Source organism: Echiichthys vipera, assembly GCF_963691815.1.
Source record: "Echiichthys vipera genome assembly, chromosome: 4".
NCBI lineage: Eukaryota > Metazoa > Chordata > Actinopteri > Perciformes > Trachinidae > Echiichthys > Echiichthys vipera.
The window spans coordinates 27,935,375-27,958,202 of record NC_139829.1 but is presented as its reverse complement, the minus strand read 5'-3'; the positions used below and the strand labels follow the sequence as shown (position 1 = coordinate 27,958,202).

The 22,828-nt window shown below is 41.6% G+C and overlaps 1 protein-coding gene across 2 annotated transcripts in view; it reads left to right on the top strand.

The window, feature by feature from the left end:
• Window positions 1-2,380: 2,380 nt before the first annotated feature.
• fgfr1a (fibroblast growth factor receptor 1a) overlaps window positions 2,381-22,828 on the top strand; it is a 31,376-nt gene continuing 10,928 nt past the window's right edge. For both annotated transcript variants that reach the window (XM_083913048.1, XM_083913047.1), the window contains exons 1-7: window positions 2,381-2,970; window positions 8,947-9,127; window positions 16,497-16,739; window positions 16,944-17,033; window positions 18,008-18,180; window positions 21,137-21,260; window positions 22,414-22,604. In XM_083913048.1, coding sequence (XP_083769174.1) covers window positions 8,974-9,127; window positions 16,497-16,739; window positions 16,944-17,033; window positions 18,008-18,180; window positions 21,137-21,260; window positions 22,414-22,604 — 975 coding nt within the window. In that variant the 5' untranslated portion in view covers window positions 2,381-2,970; window positions 8,947-8,973. The remainder of the gene's footprint in view (window positions 2,971-8,946; window positions 9,128-16,496; window positions 16,740-16,943; window positions 17,034-18,007; window positions 18,181-21,136; window positions 21,261-22,413; window positions 22,605-22,828) is intronic.

Genomic DNA, 22,828 nt, shown 5'->3' with positions numbered 1-22,828 from the left:
CCACAATGCATGGAGTGGTGTGTGGAGATTTGGTGGAGCTCTTTTGGAGAGGTGCTGTGGATGTGTGGCAGGGGGGGAGCCAGGTTTCTACAAGCCCGGGCAGACCTGCGTCAAGTTGGGACGCGACAGCCTGAATAACTGTCGGATTTCCGGCTGTTTGACATTCAAAATAAAAGCAGCACTGACTCACAGGAGGGAAAAAACGCCTTTGTCTGAAGTAAAAGCAACAAATATAACTCTGAAATAGACATTGAATATGGGCTGAATATCTTGTGTGAAAATAATTAACATTGCAATAGGCTCCAATATGAATTGGCCCACTGTGAGAGTTGAGGTAAAGAAACAACATTTTGTTAAATAACTTTCATTGGAAGCACAACTTTGAGGGACAGCAAATGTAAATATAACATTAACACAACTCTTGTTATGTGGAAACCGTTAGTGAGGACCAACATATAAGCAATGTGGGCTTTCCATTTTAATGCAGGCTAATGGTTGCAATCAAATTATCAAATGATCTCTATTTTGATGTATCCAGTGGTGTAGTGGAGGGTACACGCAGGTATATGAAGTATACCCACCTTTTATCCTGGCAGTTTACAGTATACTCACCTATCAGCCCAAAAGGCATTGGACTATAAAGGGGTATAGTATCTTTTTTTAAAAATAATTGTCAATAGTTGTGCGGGACATATTTTTGCATGACACAATAAAAAATAAAAAAATTGAAGTTTACCCACTCCCTTCATGGTTACATACTCATCTACCTAGCAGCACCTCCACCTCATGAACTACCACTACACCACCCTTTTAACGTCTTCTTTTATGTAGTTGTTATTGTTAAATTTTGTGTATTCTCTCTGCGTGTTTACGTGTATATTTGTTTATCTGTATCCGCTATGCACAAAGTCACCAGGTCAAATCCCCGGTATGTAATCTCTTACATACTTGGTAATAAAGTTGATTCTGAAAAAAAACCCAGATGTAAACAAACTCTAAACAACCACCACAAAGTAAAGCATATCTTCAATAAATGCATCGTCAAAGTCCTTGTACTAATATTCCCAGACAATGCCCCCTTTAGGCTTTCAAAAATGTGTTGTGTAAAAACTTTAGAGGTAGCACATCTAGATGCCTAGATGGAGAGTTAACCTATAGGCCTATCTTGCAAAGCAGAGCTATATTAGAGGGTTAGAGGGTTTAAGTTACCAGCCAATTGGTAGAAAAAGGCTGGCTCCTCTTTGGTGGTGGTGTCTGAGAGGAGCATGCTGTCTAAACTGCACAGCATCCTGGACAAAAACACTCACCCTCTCCACCAGCTGCTGGCCTCCAGCAGAAGCACCTTCAGTCACAGTCTCATTTTCCCCTGGTGTAACACTGAACGCCGGAGGAAGTCTTTTCTTCCGGTGGCCATCACACTGTATAATTCATCTCCCCCCGGTCAGGTAAGGAAGAGTGGAGACACTGTGTCCTGAGCAAATGTCACTTTCTATCATCACTACATCACTTTATTTAGTTGTGCTGTAACTCAGTTCAGTAAGAAATGCTGCTACACTTTACTGCACTTTACTGTAACTTAGTTCAGTAGGAAATGCTGCTACACTTTTAACACTGTTTTCACTTATCGCTCCTTATCACTTGTTTAATTTGTACTTATTTTATTTCAACATGCTGCTAAACTGCACAGTGCGTATTGTTGTATATTGTATATACCTACATTATTTTGGGGCGGCAGTAGCTCAGTCCATAGGTGACCTGGCTGGGAACCGTACGGTTGCCGGTTCGAGTCCCTGTATGGAGCGTGGACTGGTTTCTGGAGATGAGCCAGTTCATCTCCTGCTGTTGAGCAAGGCAACAAACCCCCAACTGCTCAGTACGCCGGTCACTGGCAGCCCCCTCGCTCTAACATCTCTCCATTAACTGCATGTATATAGGTCCTGTCTGTGCATGTGTGTGTGTGTATTTCGGGCCTCTGTGTGTGTATAAAATGACAAAAATAATAATAGAGTGAAAGTTGAATTTCCCCATTGCGGGACAAATAAAATAATTCTTCTTCTTCTTCTTAACCACAATGTCTGTTGCACTCTGTCACATCTAGTTAATTGTTTGATTTATTTGATGTTAGCCTTATTTTGATTTGATTTATGTTTTTATGCTTATTGTTACTCTGATCCTTTCCCACCTTTGTATTGAAACTGTTGCACAATCATTTCCCTCGGGATAAATAAAGCTTCTTGAATCTTGACTCTTGAATTGATTCTTGACCGATGTGGGCTTTTATTTTGTAGTTGCGGACAGGAAGTTGCCCGGGTTACCGCCTGAGCGTTGACAGCGGTCCGGAGGATGCGCATAGTCTCAGATTTAAGGGGGGAGGTTTGGAGCAGCCGAGCCCGGACTCTCGTTGTTTAACAGCATTTCTCCGCCAGGACTCGTCTGAATACTTTCCAGGATTCATTTAAGAACCGCTTTTCAGTAGAAACACAACACCAAACCACATTTTTCTTTGAGGATATTTCGCGAGAGTGAGTTGAAGAACTTTACGGTGCACTTTTCGGAGGTGAGGCGACTTCGTTTCATCGCGAGTGAAACGCTTTTTGGGGGATAAAAGGACTACCGAGAAACACCGCACAGGCGGCAGTTTCTCCGTTTTCGTCAAAGTAAAAAACGACTAAAACTACTTAACATCATTTAGGAAGTTTTCCCCTCCTCTCTGTTGGTTATTTGGGTTTTTTTGGGAGTTAGGGGCACGAACGGTATTTTTCTCTGTCGCAGAAGTTTGGTAAAAAATATGTTAGTTAGCCAAACGTTGATAGTTTGGAGTTAGCGAGCTTCATTAACGGACCACACGGTTACGTCTGGATATATATATATATATATATATATACTGTTCGGGAAGTTTTCCTTCATCCAGTCCCCGGAGTCTCCCTTATCTGACCAACACTGGCTGCTCCACAGCCCCCCGCCAGTAAGGTGAGTTGTTGTCTTAGTATTTCTCATTTAGCTTCACTTAACTGCATGTTTACGTGCTAGCTGCTGTTTCCATTTGTCTTAAAAATGAACCTCTTGTGCTTTAAAAGAGAGCTAATTCAAACAGTGTGGTTACAGGTATTTTGTTCATGACATAAAACCACCTATTTTGTTTAAAAGTTAATAGTTTGTGCTCTGAAAATGAGTGTGTGAAGCGTGTTTTGCTTTCTTGAGACCCCCTTGTAACACCTCAGTCCTCCTCCATGCTTGTAAATGAAAGGGGACAAACAGTAAGGTTGAGGCACAAGGCCCAAATGCTGCCTGCAGTCCTGCTACAACTCCTTGGGTTTTTATCTAAAGTCACAGCAGGCGCCTTTAATCTGATAAGATCATTTATTTTAATAGATGCTCCCCAAATCAAGGCTAAACCCTAGAATATACACATGTAAAACTGCACATGATGGTCTTTTTTTGCTTGGTCTTTAGCTGAACTTCTTTATTGTCCTGGGATATGTTTGCAATCTGCTATCAAGTGTGTTTTATCTCTGCAGAAAAAACATATATATATTGTTTATATGTATACTTTATACATCATGTCTTACTCTTTAATGTTGGCCCTATCCTATGATTGTAACAAACAGACATAACCAACAAAGTTCCTTTATTTCGTCTTTTCTTTTAAATTGGGGACAAATGACTTATTCAGAAAGGCAGTGAAGTATCATCCTTGAATTCTCAGAGTGCGGCCGTCATTATTACTACATCCGTCGTGAAGCCAGGGGTCAGTCCGATGTTGTGTAAAGCTCTAAATGTTATGATATAAAGGCAGACGGAGAAGATGGATGGTTAAGAAAAGCAGCACATCCACAGGGAGTTCACCGGGAGGAAAAGCGTTTTCTCCTGAACCATATAATGGGAAGTGAAAAATAGTCCTGCCCTTTAATTTACTAGGCTGCTCCCCTGGCACAGCCTTATTGTGCATTGAGCTTTATGGTTGTATTTAACCAAATCCATCAAAAATTGTGTGGATTTAAGGGTTTCCTTGACGCTTTTTGCGAGTGTAAATGTTTCCTAGTAAGTAGTGGTATGTTTCAAGAGGTTTAGGATTTAATTCGATTGTCTGTGTGTGTGTGTTGGGATGTTTTCGGCTAATTTAATTCAGATACAACATATTCTGCACATGTTAACAACTCCAGCATTAGAGTTGTGTTTCCAGATTTAACCTCCCTTGGGAAAACCTACTCATTCATGCATACTGAGAAGGACTGAATGTAGGCTACCGAAAATCACTTTGGGTATAAGTGTCGACCAAATGGCACAGTGTCGGGTGGCTTGACATCGATTGTCTTTACATTTGAGTCTAATCTCATGACACCTGATCTTCCTATATGGCACGCTGGGCCAGTGGCAAACCACCGATTCAGAGTTGAGGCTGCAAAGAAAAACAACCAGAAGCGACTGTTTTTGTGAAAACAGTAGCCTCAGGGAGAAGGTCTGATGCTCTTATGTCCAATCCACTGCAGCTATGTGCAGACTGGCCTGTTGCTGGCTGGGCGTGCAGAGTTAACTGGGGAGGGGGCTCCAGAATTTGGGAGCGGAGGAATTTTATGCATGGATGACGGTGAACAGTAATTACGGAGCAGGCCATGTTATGGGTTAGGCCTGTAACCTTTGTCTTTGTATAATGAGAGAAGCTAAATGTGTCTTCCATGTTCTAATCTGTTTAGTTGAACCCCTTTTATTTACCAGATTTAAAGTGAAGCCATCTCAAAAACAAGTGGGGTTTTGGCAAATGTGTTTTTTTTTTTTGCACAGCATTCGTTATGCAGCGCAATGTCTTAATCTTTTCAAGTGCAGCTCTTTCATTTTCTAAGCAGTCACTGTTCATTAGCTATGGATCATTCTGGGGTTTTCTCAAACATTTATGAACAAAGCTGCTTTCTGAAAAATGAGAGCAACAAAACTGTGAATGTATTTTCATTCATCTTGTCACATTCACACTAATGGCAGAGTCTACCTGCCCATCATCTTATCTTATCATACAAACCACATTCAGTCCCCCCTGAGCAGAGCAGGGAGCAATACCACTTCAGCATGCGGACCGGAGGATCGAACCGCAGATGTTTTGAATGGAGGAACTAACAAGAAAACAAACAGTAATAATGAAAGATCTCAAAACGAAAAGATTTAGGAAGTGGAAAACAAGAGGGCTGTGCACTAAGAAGAGCAATGTAACAGCAGATCTATAGATGTGGAGGCTGGTATTTCAGTTTGAGTCTATTACTGCTATGGGTTTAGACTTGCCCGTTTGTTGGTTAGTCACTACACAAGTCGAGCTAAGTGAAACAACATAGACCCTTTATTCCACCAAATCTTAGTTTTAGTTGTTTAGTGGCCACAGTAAAGGGCCTATTAGAAAGCTCACAAGTGCGTGAAATAGGGATGCACAATCCAACTTTTTCAGTCTTGATACCGATACCAATACCTGAGCTTTATCCATAGCCACTTTATCCAATATTGATCCGACACCATTGTTGAATGAATAAACCGTACACCTCACCATGTGGAAGAGACTAAAGGCATCATGCTTGACTTAGACATTACTTTCATAACTAATAACGCATACAAATGTACTAAATTGTTATTTTATGTATTCGTTTGTTTTAAAATAAACCATTGTGCACGTTAAACTTCTTAAAATTAAATGTAACAGCTGAACCTGAGAATAAAGTTACTTTCTAACAAACAGAATCGTATTTGTAAATATTTTGAGAAAACAGGAATTCAAAATAAAAAATAGCAGCTGAACCTGAAAACAAAGTAACTTAAGAAACAATGTGCAGAGTTTTGACGGTGCAGCGCTGTTTGTGCGCTCAGACTTGCCGTAGTTGTTGTGATGTTAAGGCAAAACAGTTTTTCCCATTGTTACAGTGCTGTTAACACATTACAATTTGAATCTTCATTTTTGTATTTGAGTTTACTGAACTAGGTGAAATACTTTTATACAGCTCAGTCTTTGCTCGCTCCATGTTGTTGCTGGTGTTGGCTGTGAGTCAGCCGGCAAGCTGCACGTACGCGCCGCTCGCAACCATTTCATGGATCTGTCCATAGATCTGGTTATTAATCCTATACCCGATCCAGCTAATTTTTTAATATTGGGACCGATATCCAGTCTTAATATTGGATCAGTGCATCCCTAGTGTGAGATGTGTAGTTTTTCTTGATTTTATCCCGTCTAATTTCTGTAAATCACAATGTGTCCTTAATGATTGGGGTAGTTACAAAAAAATCCAAATACTATTTGGCAGGGATCCCTAAAATTTGATTGAGTACTTCAAAAGATATGTCCTGAGGCAGTTTATTTTACTATTGAACATTACAAATGTCAATGACCGTACACAAACTCACAGTACATTTTGATTAGTGAACAAAATTAAGTTATTGTAAATATCTACAATCTCACAGATGCTGTTTTTTAGGCCATTTCTAATATTGATATTTAAAAAATACATTACATGAACAGCGACCATGATAGACATCACTTAGATTTGTTTCTTAAGAGAATTGTGACCAATATTTCCGTACATGTTGAATGGGGACATATTACAGTTGGAGAAAAACATGTAATGGTTGCACACTTTCTAAAGCCGTTAACTCAAGAACTCTGGACAACATCTGAGGAATCAGGTCCGGACATTATTCCAAGTGTCCATTTCACAGAGACGAGTTCAGTGTCCGCCCTTACAGACAGAAGGTCCTGAATCTCTCTAGAAATGTTTTCTTTGGCGTCTTTGTGCAAATCACCCTTCTTCTCTACACTTGGATGTTTGTTTTTTTCTGGTTTTGCGCCATCAACGCACCCACTCTCTCACTGTGAATTCTCCAGACAGTGAGCTGCTCTATTCACATATGGGCTCAATCATACATTAAACTGACGTTGTACTGGAAGCTGGCAGGGTAAAGTGTGTTACTGTCCGATACAGCTGTTTTGGACATTTGTCTTCTCACATACAGCTCCTCTGGTTAGTGCCTGGATCATGTCAGGGTTGCAATGCATGTGTGAGAGGACTAGAAAATAAATAAATCAGACAAAATGGAGGTCAATATAAATACGCCCATACTTCTCTTGTACTTGAATTTCCTTGGCTGATACTAATATTTATTATAATCCAATATCAGCCTACCAATGTGTGGGTTTGTTTCTGTTCTGAAATACTAAAAAGTTAGAGATGAGTGTGCGCTGTGTTTGGATAGTAAGACATACTGTATGTTTAACTCTTACGCCCACGTGAGTGTAAGATGACAAAGTGTTGTGTCATACTTAGAAGAAGCTACTTCCTCCTCTCTCAATTATTGACGGTGGTCGTAGTGACGAGGGCCAGGGGAACGTGGTCGGCTGCTCTCTGCGGTTCCTTCTGTCTGGCAGCAGAAACACTTTCTTGGAGCCTCCCCAAACACTGACTCACTGCTTACAGAGCTGCGATGACCATGCTTCTTTATTCCCCTTGGACCCCCCTGACCCGGCTCAGCTGCTGGAACACTAGCCCATTCTTGGAAAGTGAAATTGAATTTGTTTTGAGGAGAACACAATGGCTGTTTCAGTGATGAACACTCACACAAGCGATTACCTCTTAAAAGAAACCACAGCTGCATCTGAACATGACTTTGTGTGAAAACATAAACCGAGTTGGGGTTTCTTTGACCCAGATGTTATGCTGCTGTTGTGTTTTTTTTATTTTATAGAATGGACTATGATATTTTGGATTCATTTATGACTCCATTGATGAGGCCTGTGTTCTTTGGCTTGACTCGACTGGGTCAAAACCAGCCTCCCTGGCAACTCCTGGGAGCAAATGGTTGCAGGGGGGTCAATTTGGGCTTGGGGACCAAACACCAACTGTTAGGTGATAGATCTCTCAGCGTGGAAATGATGGTCCAGCGGTCTCTCTACAAGGGTGTCACATAACAGGCTGTAGTTTTTTGGGGGTTTTAAACAAATTCCTCAAGGGGGGTTATGAGGGCTCGGGGCAAGTGTTAATGTCTGTGGCCAGATGCTGCAGAGGTGATGATGCAAGCAGATGTGCATGTGAGGGTCTCCTACTGTACTGTGGACCATTTTTGGAGGGTATTATACTTAGGTTGTCAAAAGTATGGATACTTCAATACCTGTTAAATACCACACTTCAGAATGATAAGATATCCACATTTGATAGTGTTGAAAGTATCAAAGCTAGAAAGAAAAGCAGATCTATCTACCAATCTATCAGATTTTTAACCCAAAGCTGCACACACGAAACAACAGGAAAGAAAACAGATTGTTTTAATGTTTTATGTCATCTTTTCTGTACCAGCACGTTGGGCAGGTTGTTAATATTTAGAAGGAAAAAAGTTGAGGTACCAAGTATGTTTTTTTTTTTTTTTTTTATGCAGTTACATTGTACATCTTTCAACCCTGACAGTGGCCTAGCAGCAAAAACTGAACCTTAAATATTGTCCGAGTTATGATAGTCTTTCTGAGTTCATACTTCAATGGAACTGAGCAAGATGTATCGCTCTGTTTGTTTGCTTGAGCTATCAGAGCCAGTCTGGTGCTCTGCGGCTTCTTATCAGTATTCTTGTACATGCAGGCCTAACTGCTCAAGTACCTAACGTGAACTTTGTAGACATACAGAATGCTCTCTTCTTTTTGACAAGGGAGGAATTTTGGTAGTCAACAAAAATATAGTTTTGTAAATGTCTATTTATTATACTAATTGTTTCAGTTTTGAAAAGCCACAGAGTAGGCGTTTGAGAATATCCATCCTTGCATACCAGTGTTTTATTTTCCTCCAGTACAGTCCAAGCAAATGTATTCCTTTCTTACAAACTTTTACCCTGAAATGATTTTGACTTATTCATAACAAAGCTTTGAAGGCTAGTGTCTTGCTCCCTGGGTCATGCATTAATCTGGTTTTGTTATTTTTTGTGTTTTGTTTTTAGTTGAGCACTGTGAATGACCGGCTGCTGATGCCCCAACGGTCTGAATGGAGTTCCGGTTGCAGAAAAGTCAACAGTTGTAGCTCCCTCAGCAGGATGCTGATGAGGCCAAGTATACTTCTGTGTCTGGTTTTATTCACCCAAGTTTTAAGGACGCAGTGCCGGCCAGCTAACACCGATGAAGGTAAGATGACCTGATAACTGTTGGATCTTCTAAACTTATTTGGTCTGACTTATCTCGACTCTTGCCTTGAGAAACAGCCCATTGATAATCGAAGCTTTGTTCTTTGTACAGGAATGTAATCGTAACACATTTGAGGCTTTGGTGAATTCTCTCCATTTGAGTCTGATGTTTGAGTGCACTTTACAGCATCAGATGAAGCACAACAGTGTTTGTGACTATCAGTAACACCTTTTCTGTTTCTTTCTGGCTAACTAAACCAATCCATACTCCGAGTTTATTAGAAAAAAGACACAGAACTTTTGGTTGATCTTAAAATGGACAGGACTACTTTAAGATTCTCTATAAAGAATTTAGCCCAGTCTGGCTGTTATACAAGTTTAGTTCTGAAAAGGGGAAAGAGGCACTGAAATCGAATCCTTAAAAATGTGTCTCTTGGATACAGTCCAGCAGTGTAATAGCTGCCTGGACTTGTGGGTAGATGGGTTTGAATGTTTACACTGCAGTCGGAAGTGGGAAGCAGCAAAAGAATATAATAAAGCTCAGCATTATAATTAGAGTAATTAAGCAAGAGGGTCTCTCTTGGGCTGTAAGCCCTAAAATAAACTTGGCGCGGCTGTGTTTAAGCCAACAGTGGGGCAGGGTGGAGTAAATGACTCCCATCTGTAGCCTCAGGGCAGCCCCACTGCCTAGCAGTCCCTGATCCTCTCCTCCTTTGTAATGAAAAGGTATTTGTTGTCACTGGGATAAGAGTTAACTGTCAGGGAAACCATAAATTAGCCTGCTTCTTAAAAAAAAAAAAGAAAGAGGAAAGAAGATGCTACTTTGAGCCCTCCCTTATCCTGAAGGATAGGGTTTCTGAGAAGAATGTTTGTCTTCTAAGGTGAGCCATAAATTTCCACCAGGGTGGGGGAAGTCTGATGCATTTACACTCCACCCAGTTCTTAATCACCAAATGGCCAGGTACTATCTATGCGCCTCTGTGCTTTTCCTCCTGCTCCCCCACTGACTTTTGCCTGGGAATGCTTCACTTTCTCCCCACTTCCCTGCTGGGTGACGGATGGCTTCAGCTGTCGACAAACAATCACAGCAGAAGCATTTGGTTGCATTCCTTTTGTCTCGACTGGGGAAACAAAACCATTTTATGGAAATGGTCATGTTTTATGCATGCTTCTTTGTTTGTCTTGGGGCTTTTGTTTTGCGTTATTCACATAAGAAAAGAATAGTCCCTGAACACAATAATTTCATCAACATGGGCATCCATTCAAACGGTTAGAGCCACTGAAAGTTTGTCTCACTAAGATCATTTAGAGAAACTTGACTGTGTCTCAATCATGTCAATGTCTGGATATCATTTTGGTTTTGACAGTGACCTGCCATAAAGCTATTTATATAGCGTTCCCAGATGATTTGCTTGACTCAGTGCTCTGCTGTCAGAAGCCACTGGCCCTTTAGAGAGGGGGTACTAAAATTTAGAGCTGCCACAGTCCTGAGAAAGACTTTTTCATATAGTGATGGGGGCTCAGAGGTGCATGGCTCTGCTGACTCATTGAAGCCTCTTTCACACAGAGATTCTGTCATACTACTGTAAAGAAGATATCCCATTATGCTATTTTTTTTTTTACACTGAACCAAGGAATGCTGACATAATGCTGCCCCAATGTGTGATTTTAGATAGCATGCTGACACTCGTGAAGCAAAGAGGCGTGATGTGGGGTGCAAGCTCCGCTGTTTTTATGTTGAATTTGGTCATTCACTTGAATCGTGTGGATCATCTGTGTCACATCACCTGTTGCCTTAGCATATATCTATGTTGCCACTGGAATAAAGTTTTAGACTCATCAGTCAACATATTTACGAGAAGTTGCATGAAACTTAAAGGAAAAAGTTGACAGTAAGCAACCTTTTCTTGAAGTCATTAGGCTTTGTTGGTGGTTATATTAGTCTGTTTGTAGCTTGATAAATTAAGCTCCCTGTAGAGCAGAACGGTGTTGTGCCAAAATCCCCCTCCTTGCTTTTAGCTGTCTTTACAGTTAAATTTAGCCAAGAAAAGGTGACTGTTAGCCGGGTATAGTGCACTACTAGAACACAGTCTTTTTAGCCTTTGCTGTTAAGCCTAGCCAACAAATGTGACTGCCCTGCGGTGGCGACAGTAAAGTTTAGGCGTCAACCTAACTAACTTCCATTCATGTAAATGTTTAAATGTATGTAAATGTAATTGTGAATTGAATTTATCATTGTGTGTACAATGTAATGAACAGGCATTTTCATGAAAGGAACAAATAAATACAAAAAAAATAACAATAAAATTAAATTAAGATTAGAAAAAAGAGAAGGAGGAGTAGTAAGACAGGGGAGAGGTTTTCCGTACAACCGAATACATTTGAATCGGCTGTAACTTATGGTATTCGAGTTTTAAATTGTGATATTACTACCTCCAGCTGCTGTTGATAGCCATGAAGATTTTATTGCTAACGTTACATTGGGTGACTGCGCCCCTTTGCAAAATGTTCCTCTTAACTTTGACAACTGTCTCATATCAGTAAGTTATAACTCTGACATGAGAAGGGGAAATCATCTAATGTACAGTAATGTTAGTATCACTCAGCTCAAGTGGAGGCAGCACTGCAGCCACAACATGATCCACGGTAAAACCGCTTTGCGCTTGCTGTGTCATTATTTTCTTATGCGGAGAGAGATGGAGAGAACTCAGCGGAACCGCTACCCTTGGCGGTTGTCGGAGAACGCCTCACAAAATCTACAGATTTATTTAGTCTTTTTCACCCTTGAACAGTTTGCACCCCTTTCATACTTTATTGTTTTATATCATTTGTGTGAGTTTAAATGACATGTTAGGGGGGGGACACGTTCCCCAAAGCTATTTATGGATATAGGCTGAGCAGTGAACATGATGTAAAAGCTAAATTTGTAAAGAATGAGCAGAATTTGTAAAGCAATTGAACTGTTCAGAAGGACCTCACTTCAGTCTTCCTCTTGAAAGGTGTTCTGATGCAATTTGATGCTCTAATGTTTGAGTAATAATGCAGAGCTCAGAAACAATACAGCGGTTTCTCAGTTTTCCTGATAATGATCATAGATTGTGTATACAGTTGGACAGCGCAGCTCTACTCCCTACAACTGTACATGTCTGTGCTCAAGCGGTAGATTCACATAATTTAAGTGATGTCCATATACCCGCTTTACTAATCGCAAGTCGATCATGGTGTTCAATCATGATGCTTCACTACGTTTTATTGCAACAAATAATTGATAAATACCAAACGTACAAGAAAAATGGACACGTCTGCCTAAACTACCTATATTGACAGAAACTGTATTTGGGAAAAAATATTTAAAGGTTTACTTTGTTTTTAGTTTGGCTCATGTCCCATCTGCTAACACGGAGGGGGCAGGGCTTATTACCTATACTTCAGCCAGCCACCAGGGGGCAATCAACATACCTCGGCTTCACTTTCGGGGAGCCCTCAAGCAGTTCATTTTATACAGTTTATGTTAACATCTGGTTTGAAAAGATAGCATGCGTGTTTGGGTTGTTTGAGCATACTGGATTAGTCTACGTAGGTGAATCTGGTGGTTCAATATATTATGTAACTGTCAACAGTCTTTCCCCAATACCTTCACTCTAGCTTTAAAACAGAGCCCGCTACAGCCCAGTGTCTCAGAGGGTTAATTAAAATCTATAGTGTTTATGAGGATACACTATCACAAATCATAATATAGCAATACTCAAGTGTCTCGATATTTTTTCACATCCCCGCTATGTTGCAACCTCTCTTCTGCAATTTAACAACCATTTTTAATGTCATTTTGAACCGTGAGCCTGTGTGGTTCCTCTGACTTGTCCTGGTTTTCCTGCGTTGGTCCGTTAAAGCCATAATGTAAGGCTAAATGTAGCAGAACTCATTTGAATGACACTGGAACAACTTTGCACTGTGCAGTAATCCTTGTAGCTCCCAAGTGTTAATTCATGCTGATTGTCGGCGGCTCATTTAGGAATGAAAAGGTCCTCCACTGGAGTGCTTTCAGGAGGGACACTCGCTCAGTGAATTTTTTTGGGGGGCTTGCTAATAGGCATTGTCCTATTCTTCTGCTTCCTGACAGTCCTGCCTTTTGTCTCTTATCAATCCCCTCTACACGTCACCCACCCACCCACCCTTTCATTCTGATGTGGTGAAATCAGCAGAGGAAACTCGCCATGGCCATTTTTCTGTGTGCCACTGCAGAGTCTCAACCAGCCTGACTTTACTGCATTCAACCATCACTCCGTTGGGAGAGCAGGAAATCCCAGAAGTCATTCACGCGGCATATTGCTTCCTATCTTGTAGCCAGAGAAGGTTCCATAGACTGGTGCCAACTCTTCGTTTTAGTTGGTCTTGCATTTTACAGACTAGTGAGCCACCCCCCCCCCCCACACACACACACACACACACACAGTTTAAAAGTTTTCGATAAATTCTCCCTCACAACATTCCTTTCATTATGTTTGTCATTAGGCTGATTTTAAATGATGTCAATCAATTTGTCCATATACTTGTTAGAACACATTCCAGATGGGTTGCTTTCTGAAAATATGGTCCTTAATCCATTTTAATCCAATCATAGCGGCAGGAGGATTAACTGGGATGAAACATCCTCGGATTCAAAGGAAATGCTGGAAACTTGGCACCTACGTCAGTGTTTTCAGAGTTGAAAATACATTTATAGTGAGTGATACAAGTGTATTGCTATTTCTTACCATCATGTTTCTACACTGAGATGATCAGAAAAATAGTTGCTCTGTCTGTTTTTCGATAGTAGAAGGGCTGGTTTAGATATATTATGTCACTATAATTGTTACTCCAGGCTTAAGTAGGTTGTTGTCACAGAAGCACAAATGGTCCTGACTGTGGCCTACTATAAAGCAACAAGCAAATTTTACAGGCGTTTTATGATGTCTGCGGCCAGATTAACAGCTGGGATGTTGACACAGTCTTATCAGTGGGATCTCCATTTAGAGGGCAGGGACAGAGACATACTGGCCTGCCCCCTCACGCAGCGCAGAGAGTAGTGCTTTAAGGCCGTGTCCTGGTTGGATAGCTGTAGTGCATCACTAAATGCCTCTTCTGCTTTCCCCCCTTTGGTTTTGTTTTTGAGGAGAAAGTTGATCCTACCCCCTGGCCCCTTTTCCTGCTGGGATTAAGGGCCTGTCAGACATATGTGATCCAGGAAATACCTTTACTAGGCCCAAGTGGGGTCACCATAGCAACTGGCACTAGAACCTGCTGCTGCAGGCCCTCTCTCGCTCGCTCCTGTGCACATGCTCATTGGCTCTCTCTTACCCTTTATTGTTTGGAGGTCTTTGTTGTGATGGTAGGAGGGATTAGTCAGGTTTGCTGATGTTGTCCTGAGGTTATACTATATAGATGCACTTCCTGTGGTGAGGAAGCACACTTACAAACATCGTGTGCTTTGAGAACATTTCAGAATAATCTCATTTTGAAGGATTATTGCTCATTTTACCGATATGGCATTTGATTATCTTGTTCCATTTTTTGACATAATGCAGAAGGGACTTTGTAGGAAATGGAAAAGGAAGACAAGTAAAATGACTCAGATTTTATATTACAGTGGTGCCCATGGGCTAACTTTGTATTGCTGCTTTGCTGAAACAACAAACTACGTAAAGGAGAGCTGAATATATTAAAAATAGTCAATCGACAAAGAATTAATCAGTTAATTCATTTTCGAAAAGCAAAACATTTCTGCATTTACTTAGCAGGGAAAATGCACAATACATGTTTGTGTGTATCAGATATAGCTTAAATTTTATTTTCATCTGTAGTCCCTGGGCAGGAGCCACTAGTGATGCACAGGTTACAGGCTGAAGATCAGTTGTATCAAAACCTTACACAAAAAACACAGACAGATTTAACACCATACAATAAATAAGCGATAATTAAAAAATGAACACATCCCCAGCCTGAAGCAAACAGGAGAACAATACTAAGATCCCACCAGGGTGCACACCATCAAGCTATCCCAACACCAAAAACAGACACTGTTGGGGTCTGTTGCGCCTCTGAGCTGGCGGCGGAGTTAGCCATGGAGCCTCAGCTGCACCAAACTGATGTCTGTTTGAATGGAAAGCTGGCAGGGCGTGAGTAGACCCTCAGGCAGGTCCAAAAGTGACAAAGCAGCGTTCCGAGTAGCCTGAGTTATTAATGACTTACACAAACATTGCGTGCAATAGTCTACCATCTCTTTCTCTCTCTATATTCTCTTGCCCTCTCTCAAACACGTGTGCTTGCCGCAGTGCTGCAGTCCGTCTCCGTCCTTCTCTCGGCTGACAATTGTGCAACTATAATGTTAAAAGTTGGAAGATTGTTGGTAGGGTGCAAGTGGTTGATCAACAGTGTGGATTGGCTCACCCACATTAGATGCTGATGACTTTTTCTTCTTGAACGCCGGTGTTCCGTGTAAAATCCCAACTCAGGTGGCTTTACGCTGCCATTGCTTAGTTCTGTGTTAATGAAGAAAAAGCAGAGGTTAACGTGCCGGTGTTATTCCACTTCCCAGCTGCATTATTAGGTTGCAGCTCGCTGCTTGTCTCTGCTCTCTGTGCTATTTTCCCCTATTTTCTGACATTTTATAAATAATATGAATTTGGGAAAATAACCCTACTGAAAATTATAGTTTGTGTCAAATTGACGAATGGAGGCTCTTTGCATGGATCAGTGTACCTCGTTTGGCTTTTTGGCATTGATGTTTAATCCTAGAGCAAGAATGTCAAGCAAGTTTGCCAGTGGCGATCTTTACCTTTGTAACTAGACAAACAACACTATTGTGATGGACAATGTGTCAGCATAATTGGGTTACCCCCTCCCCCTTGCGGACTATGTAGTCATTTAGTACAGGGGGGCTCAGGTGTCTCGCTCCATGACGCCTCCCCTCTCTTCAATCCTCTAATTGAATTTCACCTTCCTTTCCCAAGTAGCTCCTTGCCTGCCCGACGATAGGGCCTTAACTAATTTGGGATATGATTTAATATAAGGGAGAGGTTAGACAGGCGGTTTGCCTGGAGGAAATCAAGGAAGGACTTTTCTGCTGTCTCTTGGACCCCGTTTTATGATTAAAGTACTTTTTGATCTGTATGCAGACAGATATAGCCCTGTTTAGTGTAAAAGCTCACAATATAGCACCCAGAGTGACCGAGATTGTGTGCATTTTATTTTTGTACAACAATCCTGGTGGTTAACTTGCATGTATCATAAAGTAAGTTTTTTTATATGCTCATGAAGCCATTGTTGTGTTTATAATTACCTAAAGTGATTTTTTAATGCTAAAACAAAACCATTTCTATTTTTCTTTGTAGTCTCTGTGGAAATGCAAGCAGAGCTGTTCACGCTCTATCCAGGGGAACGTTTGGACCTGAGTTGCTCTGCCAAAGACTCCCCCCATGCAGTCAACTGGACCAAAGACCATGTGACAGTGGTAGATGGAGAACACACACGCATTCGCAACGGCCAGCTGGAGATTGAGACTGTAGAGCTGACGGACTCTGGTCTGTACACATGCACCACCTTCGGCAACCACAGCGTCTACTTCAACGTCACAGGTAAAGTCATAGAAATGGATGAAATACAGCAACCTTTGTAGTTTTGTTATTTTTTTGACATTGAAAAGTCACATCTCCAGTGTAAAAGTAAATAATTCAGATGATAAACATCAAAATGTTGCCATCACAAATGAAAAGTGAATGGACATGACAAATTACTGTGAGGATCAGTTTGAATGGAATTGTAACTTTCTGTTTCACTAGTGGACACCATGGCCTCATCTGAGGATGACGATGAAGACGAAGAGTCTTCGTCTGAGGAAGCCAAACTGTTGGGCAGTCAAAAACTGCTACGTAAGTGTGCTGATCTCTTTAAGTTACTAATGCTACTGCAACAAATGGTCATTACTCGCTCACCCAGAGTCACAGGGTTATGAGTAATTGTCATGTATGGTCAGTGATTTGAAAGCTTTATGATTCAATTATGGGTCTGCCGCGTGTGTGTGGGTCACATTTGGGTGAATGATTTCACTCTGAATCAGAGGGTTTTTACTACCTCAGTGACAGCTTTTACTTGAGGAATGTCCCTGCGGTGACTAACTGTGGTTAACCTTAGATGTCTTCCAATTTGTCTTGTGAGTGATTTAGATACTCGGGCATCTTCATCATCCGGCTTGTACTGCCCACTCTGCCCACAAAGAATCCAGTGGCTGCCAAGCATGGCAAGCATACCGACCTTGAGTTTGTACTTGACTCCCAGAGCTTTATCTCCCCCTGAAATGAACAAAACAGGACTTTACTTAACTGAGAAAAAGAAAAGAAATGTGAGGTCTAGGTGATACCTACCACACCACCACTCGCACTCGTACTAGCACTGATTGCTTCCCTGCTATAGAGGTGACGTTCCAAGTCTGCGATGCCATAGGTCAGCGCATTTAGGTCCCCGCCTTTACCTGACACCCAGATGACACCCTTTAGGTGCTGGGCCCACAGGGAACGAGCTCCCTGTTATTCTTTTGGGCTGTGCTGGTGGGGCATGAGACGCTCCCCTCCCAGGTCCGGCTTCAGGAGGGAGTCCTGGTTTTCCTGCTCTTAGCGAGGTTCTGCAGATCCTGAATCACTCTTAGTCCCTTTCCCTTGGACCAATTTGCCTTGGGAGACCTCAGCAGGAGTCATTACCCCCTCAAGATAAGCTTGTGATTCTTAGGGATCATTACGGTCCTCTATGAAAAGGTTTAGGGTACTTTAAAATGAGTTGTCTTTAAGTTTTGGATAATACACAGCATTGTATTTGTTACTCATCTGCTTTTTTCTGTCTTATTCTTCAGCAATGGCCCCACAATGGGCTCATCCAGAAAAAATGGAGAAAAAGCTTCATGCTGTCCCAGCTAGCAAGACAGTGAAGTTTCGATGCCAGGCCAGCGGCAACCCCCCTCCCACTCTGAAATGGTACAAGAATGGCAGGGAGTTCAAGAGAGACCATCGCATTGGAGGCTTCAAGGTCAATGATTACATTTTTTTTTTTTTTTTTAAATGTGTTCCCCTTAGCTTCTTCTAAGTGACACTCCACCCTCCTTAGCATTGAACTGTGTCAGTGATCTCATCTCCACATTAAATCACCACCCCCTCCCCTGGAGTAAGAAACAAATCCTACAAGTGAAAAGCAAATGCAAGTCTCACATTTGACCTGAGAAACAATGCAAGATGAAACCCTATGCTACGAAAGGAAACGTTGTGCAATAGCAATAATACCTCCAGGTGGGCAATCCTAGCCACCTGTTTGGATGAAGGATAACATTCGCTGTCCTCATTCTGGGTATCGGTGCATTATCTTTTCTGTAATTACATCCGGGCAGCAGCAAATCGTCATACTTACTGTTTCTGTGATATGGGATGATGTGTGCTCTGATAACTGTTTTTGTCAACGTTTTTCCACTTCAAGGCAAGCTGTATTCAAATCTGACGCTAACTACTGATAAACGGCGAGGTTGTAATAGTTGATAAGACAGTTTACTCCAGTTAGCAGAGGTGTGGCAGGTGAGGGCTGTGGACCAGATCGGTTAGATACCACCATATACTGTAAATGGCAACTTGACCCCCTAAGAGATTATAATAATTCATCTGTTTTTGAGATTTGAGCTGACTTTAATGCCAAATCTATCATTTGCTGTTAGGAACAATGAAGCCAGTCATTGTATTAATCCACAACCTAATCAACCAACATAATAAAAGGACTGCCCCTGACCAAGGATTTTCTTGGTCGACCAGTGGTCGCCATTTAGAGCGATTAGTATAGCCTCAGCGACTGAATAACATAAGTCAACATTATTAATAACCATTATTTTACAAGTGCACTATAAGTCTGTCGCCTGTTAATTACAATAAAATGTATCTCTGCTTTCAAACTTTGGGCCGCCATGGGCAGGTAGCTAGGCTAATGTTACTTACATGTTTGGTGGTATGTCAGGTTCGTCGTGGATGAGTGATAGACGATGTTTTTCTTGCAAAGTTTGCATGTGACCTTCTTGGGGTCATCCTCGTTCTTTTCAAAGTGATCCCATATTTTAGACGTCTTTCCCAACATGATTGGCTATTAGTTATTAACTTTCTAACCGCAATGTCAAAGAGACCTGCCATCTTTAAAAAAAAAAAAAAACACCAACAGTGAGTGAGTGTCACAACTTCCTGTATCTGGCCCTTCAGATTAAAAGTTCTCCAGCCTTTTAGGCCAGCCGCCAATCACATAGCGACCAATGGACTAATGATTTTTTGGTTGACCAGTGCTTGGTCGACTATTTGGGGCAGCCCTACATAATATGGTCACTATCTATTAGGAGAATGTAAATATTGGGCTTTATGTACCTTCCCATTGACTTCTCTGTGAATAGCTGCCTTCAGTGGCAGTGTGCTCACAGGTGTGCATGTTCACAACTTCCCTGTATCTGCTCTTCCCATCAAGGTGTATGCTAGTGCAGCCTTGTCTCGTGCTACCCTAGCCCAACTCCCTCCCCAGCTGGGACATATTTAGAAGTTTCCTTTCAGCTGCTTGATCCCCCCCTTTCTCGCCCTCTAGCCCCCCCACCCACCCAGCCTGGCAGCACACTAAACCATCTGGCTGCTGTTTTTTCAGTCAAGGTGCAAAGGTCTGCATCAGCGGCTGGGGACGTCTCTCATCCCTCCCACACTCTTTCTTTTATGGCCGGGCTTCTATTGTTCATATCGTCTGCATGGAGACGTGCAGGAGGGAGAGAATAATGTAGACCACATGTATATGAAGCCAAGCACAACACATCTGGCAGCAGGCAGCTGGACTCCCTCATCACGTTTTTAGCTAAATGAGGGAAACCGTATGGCTCAGTCTGTGTATATGCATGTTTGATGTTGCCATTGCCTTAGAGGTTGGTTGGTTAATCACACACTGCCGGTCTTGGCAGATTTATGGAAGAAAAACTATAACATGTCTTTGAAAAAAGAGCCAGACATTATTTGGCGCTAATAAGACAGGTTGGGGCAGATGTATATAAAACTTGTATCCATTTTCCTGTGGTCTTTGTTAGGTAGGACAAAGATCCCTTGTTTATAACACAGGAAGAAGGAGTTGTGTGTTCTCTTGTAACGATCACATCACACGTCATTCAACTTTTTAAACGTTACTTTGAAATGAACAAAATTTGATTCATGACGTGTCATATTGGGAGAAAACTGATGGAGAGGAATTCACAAGTTTTGTCAAGTTTTTGCTTTTAAACGCAGAATTCCAGTTCCATCTCAACACTAGTCTCATTTACGTTTTTGTCATTTTAGGGACTCACCGGTTTATTATTTTTTGGCATCGGTATCGGATGGTATTTGCATTGTTGACTGCAAACGGCCTATCGCAGATAAGATGATATTCACAGATTGATGCACCGCAGCAGATAAACAATGGCCACTGCAGTTTTGCACTGGCTAAATGTTGTGGTGAAAGGTTAAAAATGATTTTGAAACAGTTATTTTTCACAGAAATAATCTTTATTCTTGTGAATGAAAGTTGTATTGAAGGTCTTTTGTGTGATTAAATATGTGCTCCTTCAAGGATTTAAAGAGTGTAATGAAGGGCAGAAAGACTTTAAAACTGTTCAGGTATTTATTTATAATAAACATTTTAACTTTGATTTTACAATTCATAAGAGCTACCAAGTGCTTAAGTCTGGACAGAAACAAAAATGATCTGCAGTGAAAGTTTTTTTTGCCAGTAAAGAAATCTATAGCCACCAAAAAATGAATGCATCTGTGCACACAGCTGGGGTTCACTTGCTCTGTCTCATACCATAAACTGTATGTATGGTACACATGCAACATATTTCACTTTGAGCAGGAGTTCTTTCTGGATTGTATGTTTTTTTGTTTTGCTTTTGGTGATCAAGTGCGGTCTATACACCATCCACTGTAACCTTGGATTCTCCCCTGAATTTTAGGTCCGTGACCACGTGTGGACCATCATCATGGAGTCTGTAGTACCCTCCGACAAGGGAAACTATACCTGTGTGGTGGAAAACCAGTACGGCAGCATCAATCACACCTACCAGCTCGATGTAGTCGGTAAGTGTTTGCTGTAATCATGTTGTTGGTATGTTAAGCCGTGATTTATAGATCGTGGTTTAATCACCTGTTGAATATTCATGAGGCTCTATAGTGGCGGTGGATCAATTTCACAAATATCCCCCACCAGTACCCCGGTTTAACCAATCTCTCATGCCTTGGCTGGCTCGGCATGATGGTTGCCTATTTTAATCCGTTTTCCTTTTCCTACTGGTTTTAATGCTTTTATTATTTTAATGTTCTGTTGGTTTAACGTTGGTCTTGTTTTTTTGTTTTTGTTTAACTGTGCAGCAAATTGGTCAACTGTGTTGTTTTCAAATGTGCTTTTAGAAATAAATTTGGATTGGTTTGGATGTGAAATCAGACATGACGGTTATCACAAAAGCACAGGGTCACAGCCTTGGAGCCTTCTCGTAGGCTAAACAGGGTCTTTTTGTCAGCCATTTGATAAAGAAAGCCTGTGTATATTTGGCTCAAGTGATGGATCCATGTCAAGGAGAGAAGTGATTACTCCTCTAGGACCTGCCATGTGACTCGCTCTTACACTACTGGTTCTATAAATCATGGTCTCACTTCCTCCGTCACTGTTGTCCCCTGGGCTTCTCCTGACCTCAGTCGAGGTCTAGACCCCGATGAGCAGTGATATGGCTTCAATGTTTTGTCACAAGAAGTTGCTAAGTGCCCATGGTTGTCTTGGCCGGAAAAGCCTTGACATTTGACATTGTGCCAGATTCTTGGCTTTTAAGTTTAATTTGGAGAGTTATCAGTCAGCAAAATGGAGCCGCAAGAACATTTCTTTTCACAGTAACGGCTCCAGATCAGATACTTAACTTGCTAGTGTTGCCAGCTCTGAATAATTACACAAGCAGCACTTAGCTGGGGAAATCGCCCCTTTAATTATCCACACAAGAAATTATAGTCTGTAATTCACGCAGTATCAGGTTAAATTATATATTGTTTGCTATCTGCCCGGGCCATTTCCAGTAACAAGGCCATGACGTGACAGAATTTATTTGGCCCGTGTTTGAAAATCTGTCAGCTGTGTGTACTATTGAATTGTTGTATGTGTTTGTCTTTGATATTGCCTGGTTGCTTCACCGCTCACCAAACTTCTCCTAAACTAACACTCGTGTATGTTTTGGTTGTGTTGCAGAGCGCTCTCCCCACAGGCCCATCCTGCAGGCTGGCTTGCCAGCTAATCGTACCGCAGTAGTGGGCAGCGACGTGGAGTTTGAGTGCAAGGTGTTCAGCGACCCTCAGCCTCATATCCAGTGGCTGAAGCACATTGAGCTCAACGGGAGCCGAGTTGGTCCTGATGGTTTACCGTATGTCCGTGTCCTCAAGGTAGGAGCTTTCTCTCATCAGTCCCGTAGCAACAAATCAATTTAAGTGTTTTTCTTGTAATGCTAAATAGGAAAATATTGGAATTTGGAGTAGGTATTGTATTTTGTTGCTGTGTCAGTTATTTTCTTTGATAGCCAGTACTGTCTGTAAAAGAGTCCAAAGTTCATTATATGCATCATGTGAACTGTATCTTGCTAGTGTTACTCTGAAAATGACCCCCACCC